This window comes from Electrophorus electricus, chromosome 14 (assembly GCF_013358815.1).
Source record: "Electrophorus electricus isolate fEleEle1 chromosome 14, fEleEle1.pri, whole genome shotgun sequence".
Taxonomy (NCBI): domain Eukaryota; kingdom Metazoa; phylum Chordata; class Actinopteri; order Gymnotiformes; family Gymnotidae; genus Electrophorus; species Electrophorus electricus.
The window spans coordinates 17,179,861-17,198,685 of record NC_049548.1 but is presented as its reverse complement, the minus strand read 5'-3'; the positions used below and the strand labels follow the sequence as shown (position 1 = coordinate 17,198,685).

General features: G+C 42.2%; 1 protein-coding gene across 1 annotated transcript; it reads left to right on the top strand.

The window, feature by feature from the left end:
* The first annotated feature begins 380 nt into the window (after nt 1-380).
* LOC113587492 lies at nt 381-18,610 on the top strand. The gene is made up of 4 exons (XM_035533272.1): nt 381-485; nt 875-974; nt 9,801-9,947; nt 16,606-18,610. The coding sequence occupies exon 4, from the start codon at nt 16,803-16,805 to the stop codon at nt 18,324-18,326; it is 1,524 nt and encodes a 507-aa protein (XP_035389165.1). The 5' UTR covers nt 381-485; nt 875-974; nt 9,801-9,947; nt 16,606-16,802; the 3' UTR covers nt 18,327-18,610.
* Nucleotides 18,611-18,825: the final 215 nt, after the last annotated feature.

Below are 18,825 nucleotides of genomic sequence, written 5' to 3'. Positions count from 1 at the left end.
GATTGGATCATTTTGCAATGTGACTGCTTTTGTAATGTGATTGCATTAATTCCCTTTTCAAGTTTCATGTATTTTCTGAGTAAATAAACGCTCCAGGGGAAAAAAAGATTTTTTTCTCAGATACATACAATTTCTACACAGCACTGTATAGTATATTTTACAGGAAAAAAAACCCACTCTGTATACATAAACCGCAACAAAAAATCTCATACGAGAACGGCTCCTTGTTTCCATGCATCCTAAACGCGCTGTTCTTTGCCGATTGAGTGTTTGGATCCAAGCAAAACAACAAAAAAGCAGCAAACGAAACTTTTACGTGCAGAAAAGTGACGTGTGGAATTGCGCAATCGACAAACGGATTTTGTGTGTGAAAGCCCAGATTGATTGGTTGTGGCGTTCATTACCACTGGTTTGCTTTCACGCTGAAGAATTCAATTTGAATCGTGGATCGATTGAGCAAGTCCATATTTACTTTTCTGGCGCAGGTTTGTAAAATGGTAACTAAAATGTTAGCTTAATTAAATCAAGTTATATCTTACTCACTGAACATAACTCACTTACATTTTGAGTTGCTTTGTAACCATAACTTCTCTTGTTACACAAAGGTTAAAAGAGAACGATGTGGGTTTTCCACAACATATCAATATCTTAGTTCGCTATCTTAACATAGCTATGGTTAATAGCATAGTTAGGAAATTGCAGCCGAGCAGATTCATCCAGCACAGTATAACAAAATCTAACATTTCATATTTTAGTCGTCATCTTCTGTCACTAATCAATGCGATTTTAACTTAAGATAGTGTAATCAACGTGTTGTTTTAGTTTTGCTCAATATGTGTGATACTGTAAAACTTTTCACTTACATGTAACCAAGATGGGGACCCGGACCAGCTTTAGTGTGCAGGTTTCTGAAGAGACTTGTTCAGAACCTCGGCTCACTATAGTGGCTAGTGCCCTCTAGCGGTTTTACTGAGGTACGGTACTCCACCTTTTTTGAAGCACAATAACTTCAAGTCTAACGTCAAATTAAAAAAGAAAAACGCATTAATTTAATAATTGATAATTACAGTATAAATCAATAATCACAACACTTTGATCATTAGCAAGTTAAAAATCAAGAGTGAATTGTTGTACATTTACCATCAGTTAACGATTATATCAATGCAGCAATAATGTTTATACAATATATGATTTATACATTCGATTTTAATCATTTCACTTAACAAGATTATTTGGAATAATACCCAGGACAGTGATTCGTCTTGGGTCATACACGCAGTCTTCCTCCAGTCCGCTAGCTACTATCTTACAGTTAGGAGGAACCCAAGTTGTGTTATAGCCATAAAAGTACCAGGTTTTCTGTATGTAATGGCCTTGATAATCAACCTTACCGAACTGAACTTTCATCTTGAGGACCGCCAGCTGCTCATGCCACGTCATTGCTCTAAACTTGGTTTTAGAGGCGATATGTTAAGGGCAGACGTGAAAGACTTAATAGAAGTAGCTGAAAGGGCTAGACAGTGGCTGTGGATGAAGAGAGCACAGGCTAGTTTGGGAAATGCAACATAAAGATGGTATAGCTGAGGTTTTCGTTGTTTCAGGTATGTTGAGGGCCAGACAGGTGAGTGGACTGTCATGTCATGGTGTTGTCATGTCTAGACTGGTAACTCCAGATGGAGCTGGGGGCATTGAGCATTTAATGGTGCCAGTGCTGATGAGTATGGCCTTAGTCACTAGGGAGACCTGCATGAATCTGCTGTGTTAGGGACGGTTTGGTGGCATAGTTGGTAAAATGCACTGATTATGCATTAATGATGCCAGTGGGGCTGGGTATGGTCTTAGTTGTTGGGAAGGCCAGTATGGATTCACCAGTTCCATATGGATTTTACTAGCTCACCATTAAGCCTTCTGAAGATGTTGTGGGCTTAATTCAGCAAAACAGCAGCAAAGAGAGGTTCCTATCTGATGACCTCTGTGAATCGCTTGCGAGATAGTTGGTTGTTAAAAATGTAAGGTTTCATATTAGTGGAGTGTGTTGGCTGGTCCTTATGTGAAACCTTACTGCTGTACTGCAGGGTATTTGACATCTCATCCTCTCTTTTGCTCTTCTTAATATTCTACCCTGAAATCATCTAATATATGGAGGTGCTTATCTGACCCCTGTGAAGAGCTTGTAAAGTAGTGGATTCTTAAAGGGCAGTATGAAGTGGGTGGAGTGGGATCTGTGTGAAACCCTAATTGGTTTGGCGCAGGATGTTTGGCATCTTATCCTGTTCATAATTACATTGTATGAGCCAGTTTATTTTGCATAAGTGCAAATAAAGTGATCTAAAAATAAGCAAACAATCAAACAAAAACATACTTATTCTGTTCATGTGTTTCCATGCAAAATGTCATTTAGGACTTGGAGCCCTTGGACCTTAACGAACCACTGATGGTAGCATCACACAAAACAGATTTTATTACATGACTGAGACATAATAAGTTAATATAAGTAAAACCCTTTAATTTTAAAAACACCACCTTAAACACCTTAAACATATAGTCATACATTTTACTGAGGTCTAAGGAATTTGATGTTTCCCCTGCTGTAATTGATGTAGCAGATGGAACAATCAGATTGTAAGCACCCTGATTAGAAGATCTCATATATACATATCATATATAAAAAAATATATATATACATATACAATGAAATACCTTTTCCCACATATCCCAGCTTCTTTTGAGGCTAGGATCAGCCTTCATACAGCCCCTCTGAAGCCAAGATGCTTAAGGACCTTGCTCAAGGGCCCAACAGTGGCTGTATGGCAGAGCTGGAATTTGAACCCACAACCATCTAGTTTGTAACCCCCAACACTACACTACCACTACCCTTGATGGGCTACACCTTGTTACAGAGAATGGATTCTTCATAATAAGGTTTATTCTTGCTTTTTAAACAGTTGCTGTGCAGTGTTCTTCACTTGTCCTGCACCTAAATTGGAGAAGAGAGAACTCTCTCCACAACAATTGCACCGTTGAGCACTAATCAATTAGCACGTGGTCTCCCTCTAGTGGTGGCATACTGGCACTGCGAGCCACCTCTTGCATCCATCCCTATGCTACCTCATTCTCACACTCACAGCCTTGGCCACACTTTTATCCACCTTATTCTTCTTCCCTGTTAAGTAACCCTCTCACATTTCACTTGGTGTGAAGTTTCACTTGGTTGCTCTGAACTGAGTTCTAAGCCATGTCTGCTGCTCGAACGGCCTGCCCATTCTGACTGTTCTCTTGGTTCTGTGGTTACCTAACCCTTGAAGCTGAAGAATGCAGTTGTATGGTGGTATAGTGAAAAGTGCTGCTCACAACCCAGAACAATATATCGTAATTCCCAATTCCATAATTCCACCATCTGCCTTTTAAGGTCTTTTCTTGCTGGTCCCCGCCACAAAGCAATAACCATTTTATCTTCTTGTTGTGGATATTTGAATTTAGGTATGCATTTAGGCATTGTGAATACAGAGTTAGCCACAGAAACACCCTTCATAAATACTACCATAATCCATCAGAATACTCATGTCACAAAGAATAATAACACATACTGGTTTGGATGTTCTAAGAAGCGATTGATTAGCCAGCCTGAGAAAGCATTACTTATACCTTTCTCAGTGCTGCAGTGACGCTGACATGGTAGAACTACATTATACTGTATGGTATGGTAGTACTACATTATACTGTATGGTATGGTAGATCTACATTATACTGTATGGTATGGTAGAACTACATTATACTGTATGGTATGGTAGATCTACATTATACTGTATGGTATGGTAGAACTACATTATACTGTATGGTATGGTAGAACTACATTATACTGTATGGTATGGTAGTACTACATTATACTGTATGGTATGGTAGTACTACATTATACTGTATGGTATGGTAGTACTACATTATACTGTATGGTATGGTAGATCTACATTATACTGTATGGTATGGTAGAACTACATTATATTGTATGGTATGGTAGATCTACATTATACTGTATGGTATGGTAGAACTACATTATACTGTATGGTATGGTAGTACTACATTATACTGTATGGTATGGTAGATCTACATTATACTGTATGGTATGGTAGTACTACATTATACTGTAAAAACTATTGTCTCCTGTGCCCTCACCTGAATTCTATCTGCTTCTTTCCTTTATTTTCCCCATATGTTCCTCATCTACCCCTCATTGTTCCCTATATAAACCTGCCCAGTTCTCCCTCGAGCATGTACTGATCTTAGACCTTAGTTCTGTGTTTGGATCTCCCTTATTTCTTGTTTTCACTGACTGCATTCTTTGGATTGGGTTATAATTTGTAAACCCACTGATGTGTTAAACCGCACATGAATCTTAACCATCTAGTTTTAATCATCTCACTTAACCATCTCGTCTGTGTTACAACTACACAATGTCAGATTTTTTCTAGAAGTGATTGTTATAAGGTTATAGAAGCAATCCAATTTTTGAGAATTCTAAACTGAAAGGACTCACAGATGCAGTTCAAACTTCTGGAAAATTCCTGAAGTCCGACACATCCTGAAGACCTGTTAGACCTGACTGAAACCCGTGCTACGCCCATAAAGATATGACATACTCAACATACTCCTGGTAAATTACACATGGAACTATGACTACATTTACTTTCACTTGCTATGATACAGGCCTTACTTCAGCTCCGAGACACCTTGTAATTACCACAAAAGATTTTCAGCACATTTACTATAGAATTTTTTTCCTGATATTTTTTTCAAAGTAATCACAAAGCAGTCCAGCTCTGTCAACAGTACCAAACTCATTTCAGTTAAAGTATTTTGTAACATTTTCCTGTTGTTTTTGTCTAAATCCTATATTATTATTATTATTATTATTATTATTATTATTATTATTAATGCATTTGTTGATCTAGATGGTCAAAGACACTATGTTCCCATGTCATTTTATGGTGCTTGCACACTAATGAACAGTAAGATGGGCTTGCATCCCCTATGTGTCTGCCCTTGTTGCATGTAGGGAAATTGAATTTTTAAAGGAGCACGGCTCAGCTGAGGACTCTGGGGGAAGCATATGGATGCAGGCATCATGACTGACAAAATGCTAGTCATTCTGGCTCCAGATAAGTACTATTTCATGGATAAAAATGGCTAGCATTTCACTCTGCGTAGTGCATTTACATTAACTGCACTACACAAAGTGAAATGCTAGGTATTAATTAATGAAATATTAATTGCAACACAGTGTAAGACATCTTCAGGGTACAGTGCAGAAACATCCAGTTCAATCCAGGTGGTCAAATGGTAGTTCAATGAAAATATCCTGGTACCTTGGATATATGGGTGGCTGAAATTACACTCATAGATAGTGAATTTTGTGCATACTGTGCCCATACTAAGAGGGAAAGATTGGTGATAAATTCAATTGAGAGATGGGCAACAGGGCTTGAGGGTACAGGAAAAGAAATAGTTTTCCATACTGTACATGAACTAAATGTCAAGTTGACTTCCTGTGCCAACATTGGCAATGGTGGGGCTTGAACAGACAACCTTCCAAATACTAGTTAAGTACCTTAATCACTGAGCTACGACTGCCCCAGCATACAAGCAACATTTTGACATTTAATGAATTTGTTGTTTCCCAAAAACATTCAATTCTAGGTTATCTAGCTTTCTTTTAGAAGTACTGTATTATGTCTTTGGATATGCCTCTGTTGCACCTAGTTTAATCTGTCTGCTGGTTGACCAACCTACACCTTTGCCTGTTGTCTTGATTACGTTTTTGCCATCCTGAAAATTCCTGAAGGCTGACATCCTGAAGACCTGAGATTGAAAGCTCTGTTATGCCACTAAATACATGACAAATTTCTGGTAAATTACAAATGAAACAATGATTCAGTTTATTCTCACTTGAGAAGCCTTTCTGTTCTTTTGACTATGTATTTGCCTCTTGAAGGTGAAGAAATAAATAAATACATTTTAAGAGCAGATTAGGGGAGTCACAATACCAGATCTTCATTATACGATTCTTGTTGCACAAAAGAATTCACAATTACAATGTAACTGTGACATCACTAGGAAATTGTAACATCTTTGAAAATATGCACACGAATCTGTTCCTTTCAGAGAAACCAAATTGACTAATCACACCCTGCCCATGCAGCTGCTTATGTCAGCTATCGAGTTTAAACAAGAGAGCTGCATATGAGCAAACTACAGTTGTTTCAGGGATACAGATTTTGTGTACACAACAGTGAGTAACAATGAGTAGCCTGTGAAATGTGATCTTAGATGCTGTGTGATATTAGATGCTGATCTGTTATTGTTATTAGGCAAATGTTTTAGCAAATGAGTTGATGTGGAGAGTCCGTAACCATAATTGTACAATAGCTACAAATGCAATAATTAACAGATAGTGAAAAAAAATAACTAGATGAATGGATAAACAAAAGATCCCTAAAGCCTAATATCTGTCTTAGTCACAAAATATAGTGAGGTTCATAGATAATTGGACCACATTTGAGGGCAAGCCTGGCCTTTTAGGGCAGGATGGTATCCATCCTACTTGGGAGGGGCGCTGCCCTCCTCTCTTGTAACATAAGCCAGTCTTATGACAGTTCTAGTTAATCTTTGACAATCCAGAACAGAGACAAGGCAGCAGACAAAGAGGCTTAACCAACCTGCTGACCGCTATGGGATGTCACCCTAGGTACACCATATTGACATTGTGTCTGTTCCCTAAGATAAGCAGGACATGTATCAACTTAGTATTATTGAGGAATGCATAAAGGAAATCAGACACTGTATGTTGAGGAGCCTTCTATCACTTAATCCTGACAAAGCAGAGGTGCTTATATGAGGCCCACAGACAGCTAAGTGCTCGCTCTCTAAAGACTTAAATGAACCTCAATCGTCTTCCGAACACATCTTCTTTAACAGTTTAAAGCTCTTGGAGTGATTATGGATCCCAGTTTCTCGATTGAAGCTGAGGAAAATAATATTTCTAGGACCACCTTTCTTCACCTCAGCTCCTCTGAACAACTTCTCTGTTGCCCTTAATGGACATTCTTTTGTGGGATTGGTCTCGGACAAATGCACATCACTGGGACAAGACTAGGACCTCTAGAAAGTTGGACTAGACATTAATTGCTTATTTTTTTCATTTTTATTTATTTTTCTCTTAAATTATCAGAGGAGGACGTCCCCCCCCCTTTGAGTCTTGGTTCCTCTCAAGGTTTTTTCCTCATACTCTATAGGGAGTTTTTCCTTGCCACTGTTGCTCTTGGCTTGCTCACTGGGGGCTTGGAATTGGACATTTGTAAAGCTGCTTTGTGACAACATCTGTTGTAAAAAGCGGTATATAAACACATTTTGATTTGATTTTTGATTTGATTTGAGTGGGAACAAAAGAGCATCTGCACTTAGATGGAATGAGTCTACGACTAAATGAACTGCCAGTACCACAGTTCCTCATTGAGAGAGTGAGAGGGATTGTTAATATATTGACATTTTTTAAATCAATAAAGAGCAAACAGGTCTATATCCTCACATGAAGTTGATTCTTTACCCTCCTTATCCATGATTGATATGATTGATGATCCCTTATAATAAAAAAAAACCCCCACAGTTTACTCAGGGAGCCTTCAACAAATCTCTTCCCCATTTTTTTTTACAATAAAAATCTTTATTATTTGGGTTTGCTATTAACTATAACCAAAGTAAACCATTAACTTGGAAATTGATCCTATTATTGTTTTTGACAAATTGCTCTCTGTGTGTACTGAACAAAGACTTCAGTACTACAGCACACTCTCTGTGTGTACCGTATGAGGACTTCAGTACTACAGCACACTCTCTGTGTGTATCGTATGAGGACTTCAGTACTACAGCGCTTTCTCTGTGTGCCCGTGTGTCTCCATACACCGACTGTCCTGCCATGCCTTTCCTGTATATCCTGTATATCTTCTTTCCTGTATACACCCCATAGTTTCCAGGCAACTCTGTCACTCCTCTATAAAAAACATTGCAGTGCTGCTTTCTCTGCAATCCTTTTTACATTCCAAACCAGGGCAGTTGCTCAAAACAACTTCTCATTATTTTCTTGACTTCCTCTACAATGATACAAGGTAAGAGTATTAGACTACTCACTAGTACGTACTGCACAGGTTTTTTGTGATAAGGAGTGCACTACACAGACAGCAAGATATGCCATGAAGAAAGGAACACGCAAAGTTTTATTCCATGATAAATTGAATATACATTATGCACTTTTTATACTCACATTGTATTTATACATACATTTATACATTTACCTAAAATGCACACTGGAGAGCCCGCTGTTTGGAGATTACATAGTGACTAGAGCCGCCCTCAGAATGCACCCAAAGATGCATGTTTTCAGAAACCTTGACATTATTTGCAGGAAAACTTAGACTCCAAGAGTTATGTGTAGATGGTCGTAAACTTAGTTTTTGGTTGATGCAGAGCAACCTTTTTCAGTTGAAGTTCCATTTCAGGGTGCGATTATTAATTCTATGGGAATAAGTGGGTGCAAGTTTCATGTCCAAAAACACATCAGCTGCCCGCAACCTGTTTGACTGATCCAGATATTGCTTTTCACATAGCTTTGTAATTGTTCTTGAGTCACTGTTTAACTGACTAAGTCATGATATCATATCAAAATTACACTTTTCTATTCATTCGAGAAGGGTAAATGAGGTAGTTGTTTCATATTGTGCTAGACGTGTCAACTATTGTGAATACAATTCCACAGGGACAGGATTAAGGAAAATAGGGAATTTTTCCTTAAACACTAAATAGTCCACAGCAGGGAGTTGGGCCAATGGGTGGGTTGTCCAATGAAAACAATTGTCGCTTTATTCTAGAAAAGTTATGCTGCAGTGTTGAGCTCCTTTACATCTTTACATGCCCATCCAACACCCCTGTGGGTAGCTGATTCAGGTAAATAATTGAGAATAATGGCAGCAAAGAGCTTTCAAATAAACCTAGATAACATAACATTTCTTTAAAACCCACTCCCCAGGTATGTGCCACTCATCAAACATGTGAAAATAGCTACAAAGGCTGTTAAAGTGTGGACAGAAGGGGCTGTCTCCTCTCTGCAGCATCAGTTTCATAACACAGAATGGAGCATGTTCTCCTCACAAGCCACTGTGGACTCTCACTCAGATCTGACCAAATACACCTCTGCTGTCATGGATTATATAAACTCATGTATTGATAATGTCACCACTGTCAGATATATGAAAATCATGGGAAGTTATGGAAATAAAGAGCATGTTAGTTCAACTTCTCGCTTCCTCTCTGCCGTCCCTGTCAACAGAATGCTCAGCTATCAAGAAGCGAAGCTAGCAGCCCTGATTGGGCTCACCTGCTGGCTTTCCAGGGGGCGGCTCTGGATCAGCAAAGGCAGGAGACTGGGGAGGTTTGCTCTATGGCACAGTTCTCTGCTCATGAATGATTATGCGGGTTTCATTAGAGAACTGTGAGTGGTATTCAACCATCCCCACCAGGGAAGGCTCTGCGGACAAGTGCTGTTGGCCTAAGGCAGGGATTGAGATCCATGGCTGACTAACGCCATGGAGTTCCGGACCCTGACTGCGGAAACATGTTAGACGAACCTGTGCAGATTGACGTATTTGTGAACGGGTTGCGGGCTGAATTGCAGTCAGACCTAGCCTGCAGACAAGAGGGGGAACACGCTAAACGAGGTCGTTCATCTCGCTATAACCTATGACCTCCTCCTGCAGGAAAGGCGTCGGTGCGTACAATGGGACTCCCCGCAACAAGACGGGACGGCAACCGCCAGACAGACCGACACCCCTGAGGAGCCCATGCAGCTGGATGCAGCCGGGGTGCAGCAGAAAAGAGGAGAAGAAAGAAGAGGCAACAGTATGGTGAGTTGTTCTCTGTCTCGTTCTATGTTTAAAGTGCCAGTTGAGGTGTTGTATAAAGGCCGTGTGCTTTCAGCCTCTGCCCTAGTGGATTCGGGAGCTGCGGGAAACGTTATGGATTGGGGATTCGCAAAGAGGCTAGGTATCAAGGCCATCGCCCTACGCTCCTTGCTAAGGGTACAGGCCCCGGATGGGGGTCCAGTAGGCCCAGGCTACATCACCCATATCACTCCTCGTGTCCTCCTCGTCACCAAGGAAGGACACACTGAACGCATCGCCTTTTTCCTATTACCCTCCCTCTCACACTCTCTCACCCTAGGTCTGCCATGGTTGCGTACGCACAATCCACAGTGCTGTAGACAAAAAAATGGATCCTGCAGTGGGCACTGTCCTGCAACCAGAAGTGCTTCCCTAACAAGGGATGACCCCTCCAGTCGACCTCGATAGAGAGTCCAGAGGCCGAGAAGCAGGTCCCGATTCCCCAGGAGTATGAGGATTTGGTGCAGGTCTTCAGCCCCATCAAGGCCACGCAGCTTCCGCCCCATTGAGACTCGGACTGCGCCATAACCCTCAAGGAAGGACCGGTGCACCCCCTGTGTAGAATCTATCCCTTGTCGCAGAGGAGCGGGCAGTGGAACAGTACATCATGGAGGCGTTGCAACAAGGGTACATCCCCCCTCTGCCTCTCCAGCATCAGCAGGAGTCTTCTTCATGAAGGAAAAGGATGGGGGTCTGAGACCATGCATGGACTACCGGGGGACTCAACAAGCTGCTGGTGCAGTACCCATACCCCCATCCCCGGGTTCAAGCAGTGCTTGAACAGCTGAGAGGAGCCAGGTACTTCACGAAACTTGACTTGCGCAGCACATACAACTTAATCTTGGTAAAGGAGGAGATGAGTGGGAAACAGCATTTAGCGCATCCAAGGGCCATTGAGTATCTGGTTCTGCTGTATGATCTGGCAACGGCTCCATCAATATTCCAGGCCTACATTAACCGAGGTTCTGAGGGAGTTCTTGTCATCCGTCGTGGCCTATATCGATGACATTTTGATCTGTTCCCCTGCTCCAGACCTTATTGCGGAACCATCTGTACTGCAAAACTTTAAAATGCAAATTCCAATGCAAGGAAGTTGACTTCCTGGGGTACGCTATTCAGGAGGGTGTCACGTCCACAGACCGGAAGCGTTCCCCATTTCCCGGGCAACCTAGTTACTTCTGGGTTTATGTCAGTCTCTGTGGGTTACCTGTCTCCTCCCCTTAGTCTCCAGCTGTTTGAGTTTGTCCTTAATTGTAGTGTTATAAAAACTCCGCCCCTACGTATCTTGTTTGTTGGTCATTGTCATTGTCTTAGAGTGTCTCTACCATTGTATTTCTGATTCGATCTCGTTTTTTCTCTGTGTTTAGTCCAATCTTGATTGTTCTCTATGTTTAGTCTGATCTCGTTTGTTCTCTGTGTTTAGTTCGATCTCGTTTGTTCTCTGTGTTTAGTCCGATCTCATTTGTTCTCTGTGTTTAGTCCGTTCTCATTTGTTCTCCAAGTTTAGTCCAATCTCATTTGTTCTCTGTGTTTAGTTCTACCTCGTTTGTTCTGTGTTTGTTTACACTTGCTGCATGCTGCTTTCCTTGTTTAGTTCTGTATCTTCGTCCTCAATATTGTTTGTTCACCTTATGTAGCCCGGTTCTGTGTTCCCATTTGTCTGTCTTTATGCTCACCGTTATGTTTTATTATTGTTGTTCTCTTTTAGTCTTTCTTTAATGTTTTATTCCCTCATTGCCCATTTCTCGCCACCACCCTGTTATCATATTATTTTTCTATTAGTCTGTTTGTTCTTCATTCTAGTTTGTATTGTTAGTCTGTGTTGATTATTAACTTATTTGTTTATTCTAGTCAATCTGTTTGGTTCGTTATGGCGTCGTCACTTCGAACCTGCGTTCACTCTCCACCCCTCCCGCGTTACAGAGGGATGTGTAAGTATGCAACCAGGCAAGGTGGGGGCAGTGCGAGCTTGGCAAAGGCCACTAAAAACGCAAGGCATTGCAGTGCTTTCTTGCCTTTGCCAACTTTTATAGGAGATTTATCAAATCCTTCAGTTCACTGGCGAGGCCCCTCACAGACCAACTCAAGAGACCTGCACAAAGGATCAAATGGACCCCTGAAGTATAAAAGGCATTCGAGGAACTCAAGACTTCTACACCTCACCTGTCCTACAACAACCTGACCCAGAGAGTGTGTTCATGGTGGAAGTGGATGCCTCTGACATAGGAGTGGGCGCAGTGCTGTCCCAACTTAAGGAGAGAGAGGTGGCCTGTGGCCCATCGCATACTTCTCCCGGAAGCTGAGTTTGGCAGAGAGGAACTACGGGGTTGTGGACTGTGAGCTCCTGGCTATGAAGCTCGCTTTCGAGGAGTGGCAGTATTGGCTTGAGGGAGCACAACAACCATTCACCGTGTATACTAACCACATGAACCTGGAGTACCTCCAGACCACCAAAACATTAAATGCCAGACAGGCTAGGTGGTCAATTATTATTATTTTTTCTCCAGATTTCAGTTCCGGGTCACCTACAGGCCTGGGGAGAAGAAACACACGAGCGGACACGCTCTCTCTGCAATACAAGGCGGAGGCCTGGTCAATGACCACAGAGCCTGTTCTCTCGCCCCCTCTTGCTTTATGCTGTCTCTAGAGTGGGAACTAAACCGACAGATCAAGGCTGCTAACCCACATCCATAGTGCCTCGCCAATCGCCTCTATGTCCCACTGACACATCGAAGAGCCCTCATTACATGGGCCCATAACTCTTTGGAGACGGGTCACCCAGACGCAACCCGCACCACACAACTGCTAGGGGCATGGTATTGGTGGCCAGCTATGCATAAAAAGATAGTGAGGTATGTGGCTTCCTGCACTGACTGCTCACGCAGCAAAATGCCCCAGGTACCTCTAGCAGGTAAACTCCTACCCCTGTGGTGGATTTTGTGACTGACTTACCGGTCTTGGATGGCAACACTGCTATCCTGAGAATAGTGTATCGATTCTCAAAAATGGCTTTTTTTGTTCCTTTGGTAGCCCTGCTACCACGCTAGAGATGGCAGACATACTGTTCCGCCAGGTCTTCAGACAGTTCAGTCTACCTGAAGACATCATTTTTGACTGAAGCCCCCAGTTCACATCACGGGTGTGGAAGGAACTGCTAGGGAAGCTTAACATCATGGTTAGCCTCACGTCCGGCTACCACCCTCAGGCTAATGGGCAGGTGGAAAGGGTTAATCAAGAGCTGGGTAAATTCCTGCACCTCTATAGTAAACACCATCCAGAGACATTGAGTACGTACCTCCCATGGGCAGAGTATGCACAAAATTCTCTGACACACAGGAACCAGTCTCACCCCATTTGAGTGTGTTCTAGGCTACCAACCATCTCTCTACCCCTGGAACACCCCTACATCAGAACAGCCGATGGTAGACAGATGGTACAGAGACAGCGAACGGACCTCGGAGGAGACACACCAAAGACTGGCGACAGGCGATCCCTGCCTACAAGAGGAAGGCGGACAGGAAACAGGGAGAGACCCCACAGTATGCTATCAGACAGAAGGTGTGGGTCTCTACCAAGGTCAGCCGTGCTGGCACCACAGGCAAGCTTGAGGTGAGATGTGAGGGCCCTTACTCCATTACTGTCAGGATCAATGAGGTAACCTACAGGGTTGGCCTGACAGGGAGCAGTCGAGCTTCCCGGGCCTTTCACGTTTCTGCGCTGAAGCCCGTGAAGGAGGGTCCCCTCGCCGAGCCGGAGCGTTCCTCGGGAGGCCTCTGGAGATAGAGGAGCTTACAGTATGTGGGCTCTGCTGGACTCCCATAGGAAGAGGGAAGGGCATCCAGTACCTAATGGACTGGGAGGGGTACAGTCCGAAGGAACGCTGTTGGGTCCCGGCCTCCCAGATTTTGGGCCCCGAACTCATTGCCTTGTTCCATAGGCTGCACCCACTGAAACCTGCCCTGAGCAGGAGGGGCCGGCCGCGTGCCAGAGGCCTGGGGTCTTTGGAGAGGTTCTGTCACGGTAGACTAGTCCCCTACCGAGAGGGATACACCCCCTACAGCCGAGCAGAGTAAACGCATGGAAAGTCGCTGGTCCTGATGGTGTTCCAGGATGTGTCCTCAGAGTGTGTGCAGAACAGCTAGCTCAGGACTTCACTGACATCTTCAATCTGTCATTGGCTCAGGCTGCTGTTCCAACATGCTGGAAGACATCCACCATCACGCCAATGCCAAAGCCGTCTTTTGCAGCAAGTCTGAACGACTTCTGCCCTGTTGCACTCACACCCATCACGATGAAGTGCTTTGAGAAACTTGTTCCCAGTCATCTGAAGGCTGCACTACCACCATCACTGGACCCCCACTAGTTTGTGTATCATTACAAACAGATTGACCGAGGATGCCAATTTCTACTGCTCTTCACTCTGCCATCACCCACCTGGACAATAGGAACACCTACGTACATATACATTTCATTGACTTTAGCTTTGCTTTCAATACAGTCATTCTACTAAGCTAGTTACCAAGCTCATTGACCTGGGAGTCAGTAGCCCCCTGTGTAACTGCGTGCCGCAGGGCTGTATGTTGAGCGCTCTGCTCTTCTCTTTGTTCACCCACAACTGTGTGCCTCTGCATAGATCTAACATCATCGTTAAGTTTGCAGATGACACAACCGTGATTGGACACATCAGCGATGATGATGAAACAGGGAGGCGATCCAGCATCTGGCAACCGGGTGTTCCATCAATAACCTCTCCCTCAACACCGAAAAGACCAAAGAACTCATTGTGGACAACAGGAAGACCAAAGGCTGCACATACTCTCCTGTTCATATCAATGGAACAGAAGTAGAGCGTGTTTCCAGCTTCAAGTTCCTGGGCGTCCACATCTCTGAGGATCTTTCATGGACACTCAACACATCTCATCTGGTTAAGAAAGTGTACCAGCATCTTTATTTCCTGAGGAGACTAAGGAAGGACCATCTGTCTCCTCAGATCCTGGCTAACTTTTATCGCTGTACCATCGAGAGTGTTTTGACCAACTGTGTGACAGTGTGGTACGGCGGCACCACTGTGGCTGACAGGAAGGCCCTGAAAAAGGTGCTGAAGAATGCTCGTTGGTACACAGCTCCCCACCATTGGAGACGTTCACCACCAGCGCTGTGTACACAGAGCACGCAGCATCATCGGGGACTCCTCCCACCCCAACCACACACTGTTTAACCTCCTGCCATCTGGGAGGAGATACAGGAGCATCCATGCTAGAACCAGTCGGCTCAGGTCCAACTTCTTTCCATTCACCATCACTTTACTTAACTCTACAATACACCGATAAATACCGCTGCCCCTACTTCGTCTATATGGTGTACCCTGGACTTATTTATATTTAGCATTCACCATACTGGATATAGTGTATGTACATGATACACTGTTTATATCTATTCTGTACATGCTATGTAAGGATACACTGTAAATATTCACTATATTATTGTATGTACTACCTACATTGTATTGTAATTTATTTTGTTATACTTAATATATTATGTATATATCCTGTTATACTTTATATATCTCACATATCTTGTTATACTTTACAGACACACACACACACAAACACACACACACATATATATATATATATATATATATATATATATATATATATATATATATATATATGCACACACACATTACATATATATATATATATATATATATATATATATATATATATGTGTGTGTGTGTGTGTATGTGTGTGTATGCATGTATGTATATATATATATATATATATATATATATATATATATAAACAACTTTTACATATATATTTTATATAGTTATATACTGCATTTCGTTGCGTTGTACTTGTACTGAGCAATGACAATAAAGTTCTATCTATCTATCTATCTATCTATCTATCTATCTATCTATCTATCTATCTATCTATCTATCTATCTATCTATCTATCTATCTATCTATCATGATGGTTGATCCTATGTTGGAACCTCAGATGCTATAAATGTATTCTAAATACTTTAAACCTTTTGTGTATTTGAACAAAATTCATTACTAAATACATGTATCACATGATATTCAATATTCAGGTGTCAAAATGTGTTTAAAGTATTTCCCCAACCCTGCACTCCTGTTAAGAGCTGCCCTTGCAGGTTTCATCTTTATGACACTGCTGATATAATACTGACACTACACACACTTTTGAAATACCACACCCCCAATTTATTTCTACCTTGTAAATTGAGTAACTCCTCAGTTGGGTTTTATTTTCTCCAAGTATTTATCCCTATTAGAGTTCTAGTCAATTCCCACCCCTCAGGAAATTCTCCTGACACACAACAGCTGCCAATCAGGGAGGGAAAGCATATTCAAATGCACATGCAGCCAATCACCGCATCTTTTCAAGCTGCAGTTCATACATCAGGGGGCAGAGTAACATGCTCAGAGGACCCTCTTCTTATGCATGAGCTCACAGACACCCATGATTGGCAGCCTTACCGTAACTGACAGGAGAGTGACTATGCCACCCTTACACTCTCTCTGTCTCACACACAGACATACACACACACACACAGCCACAGAAAACTTGACTGTTCATTTTTCTTTTTCAGTTTCAGGGAGAAGGGGCCCTACCAAGCCACTGAACAGATCAGTCTTGAATGAAGCCATCTTAAAGACTTCAAATTACAATCGCAGCATCACTTACATTTACGTGACCACAAAATATTCACTGTTTACTATAGCCATTGAACACTAATATTTGTGTCATTCTCTGAACTGCAGTAGAGGCAATACAAAAGGCGCTGACATGGCTTCTGCTCATCCTGAGACACTTCATGTCCTCACCTGGAATGTAAACGGCCTACCAACTGCATTACATCCGAACAAAAGGGTAGATCCAGAGACTAATGAACATCTATTCTCAAAAATAATTAAAGATGCACATGTTGTGTTGTTACAAGAGACTCATATTGGCAAGAAAAATGAAAATGTTATCCAGAAGCTTTCATCCAACTGGCACTTGCATTACACAGTGTATAATACAAAACAAAGAGGAGTTGCTATATTGGTGAACAAGAAACTCCAGTTCCTGGTATTAGAGGAGTTTAAACACAGTGATGGAGAATACATAGTCCTCCAATGTGAAATAGAAGGTCAGACGTACATTTTGGTGAGTGTTTACAACCATAGCTCTGACAAAAGACTTCTCAGTGGACTTTCTGATCATCTACAGCAATACACCACAGGAGTCTTAGTGATTGGAGGAGACTTCAACACTGTGCTAAACCCATATATGGACAAACAGTATGCAACAGTATCAAAAAATCATTCAGCATTACTGCCTAGCCTAAAGAAGTTCATGAGGGCTCATCAGCTAGTAGATGTCTGGAGAAGGTCTACAAAAATCAAATGCTTCTACACTTTCTACAGGAACAATAGCAACTCAAGAATTGATTACTTCTTCTTGCCAGAAGAGTGTGTTTGGCGTGTGAAGAGATGTGAAATAAATGACGTACCCTCTGATGACCATCTGCCCATCAGTCTTTATTTGAACTCAGAAGACAGTGCAGCCAACATACCCCTAAACCCTATAGTCAGAGCCCGACCCTGGGAAGAATCGATTCTGTGGATGATTACGAGTAGAGAGATTGAAGAGGCCATCAAGTCTCTACAAGTGTCTGACACACCAAGGCCTAATGGAAGACCTGTATCCTATTACAAACAGCGATCCCCTGAAGTCATCCAGGAGCTGATAGGCACCTATCACAGAATCTGTGATGGGTTATTTAACTTTGATAATACTAGCTTTAGTGCATCTTTTGCAAAACAGAATTTTCATTTCTTTAATGTTGACTATGTCATCTTGGCCACAATTCTGGCCAGGCACTTAGAATGTTCCCTGAAACTGCGTAATCATAGAAGGGTAGACTATGAAACACATGTCCCCATCTACTATTGTATTGTTGGACATGATGTTATATCTGTTGAATGGGGGGAGCTCGAGAAAGCTATTTCAAATGTTCTTCAAGCAGGAAATCCCCTTTTGAATATCCTGGAGAGAATGCTCCCCAGAGAAGGCTCACGGATACTTCTATACTATGGCTGCCCTTTGACTCCAGTGCTGAGGAGCTTTCTCGTGAGGAATCGTGCTGAAGATGATTTGGAACAAAACCTGAATGTCACACCAGCCGAGCCCCTCAGGGTTTATGGAGATGATGTGATCGCGGTCATTCCTAGAGTACGGCGTAACTTTGATCAGGATTTAGAATGTGGGGCCTTTATAGTGAGACGAGGCACTGCATCTGTCCTTCATGTCTTACCTTACAATTAGAGACTTATTCCTCACATTGATACCTTCACACCTTTATAATAGTGTCAGTGTAGTCATTGAATAATTCATGGTTAGGGATGAAATTATTGCAGACCATCCACTCCTACTTGCTTTGGAGATGATGGTTCAGACTGTGGAGCTGCAGTCTATGAAATAGCTTTGTTGCCTTTACCAGGCTGAAAGTATAGACATTATTTAATCTCTAGAATTCTTAAGAATGCATATACTAATGAGTTATGGGTATTGTAATTTTGTCAAGTGTACTGTTGTACATGCATGATAATCATGTTATGCAGTATCTCAGCCCTTTGGTGGATATACAGCTATGTTCTAAACACCTGTTGAGGAGGGGATGAGCTGTTTCTGTGTTACTGTTACAAATGACACTGCATGTGAGTCAGTCTCGCTGGAATATTCTAGATGTGAAGACTGGCTCCCTGGCACACCTTGTAATAAAGGTTTTTGCTAAACCCTTCATTTAGGCTTGGTTTTCCCGTTA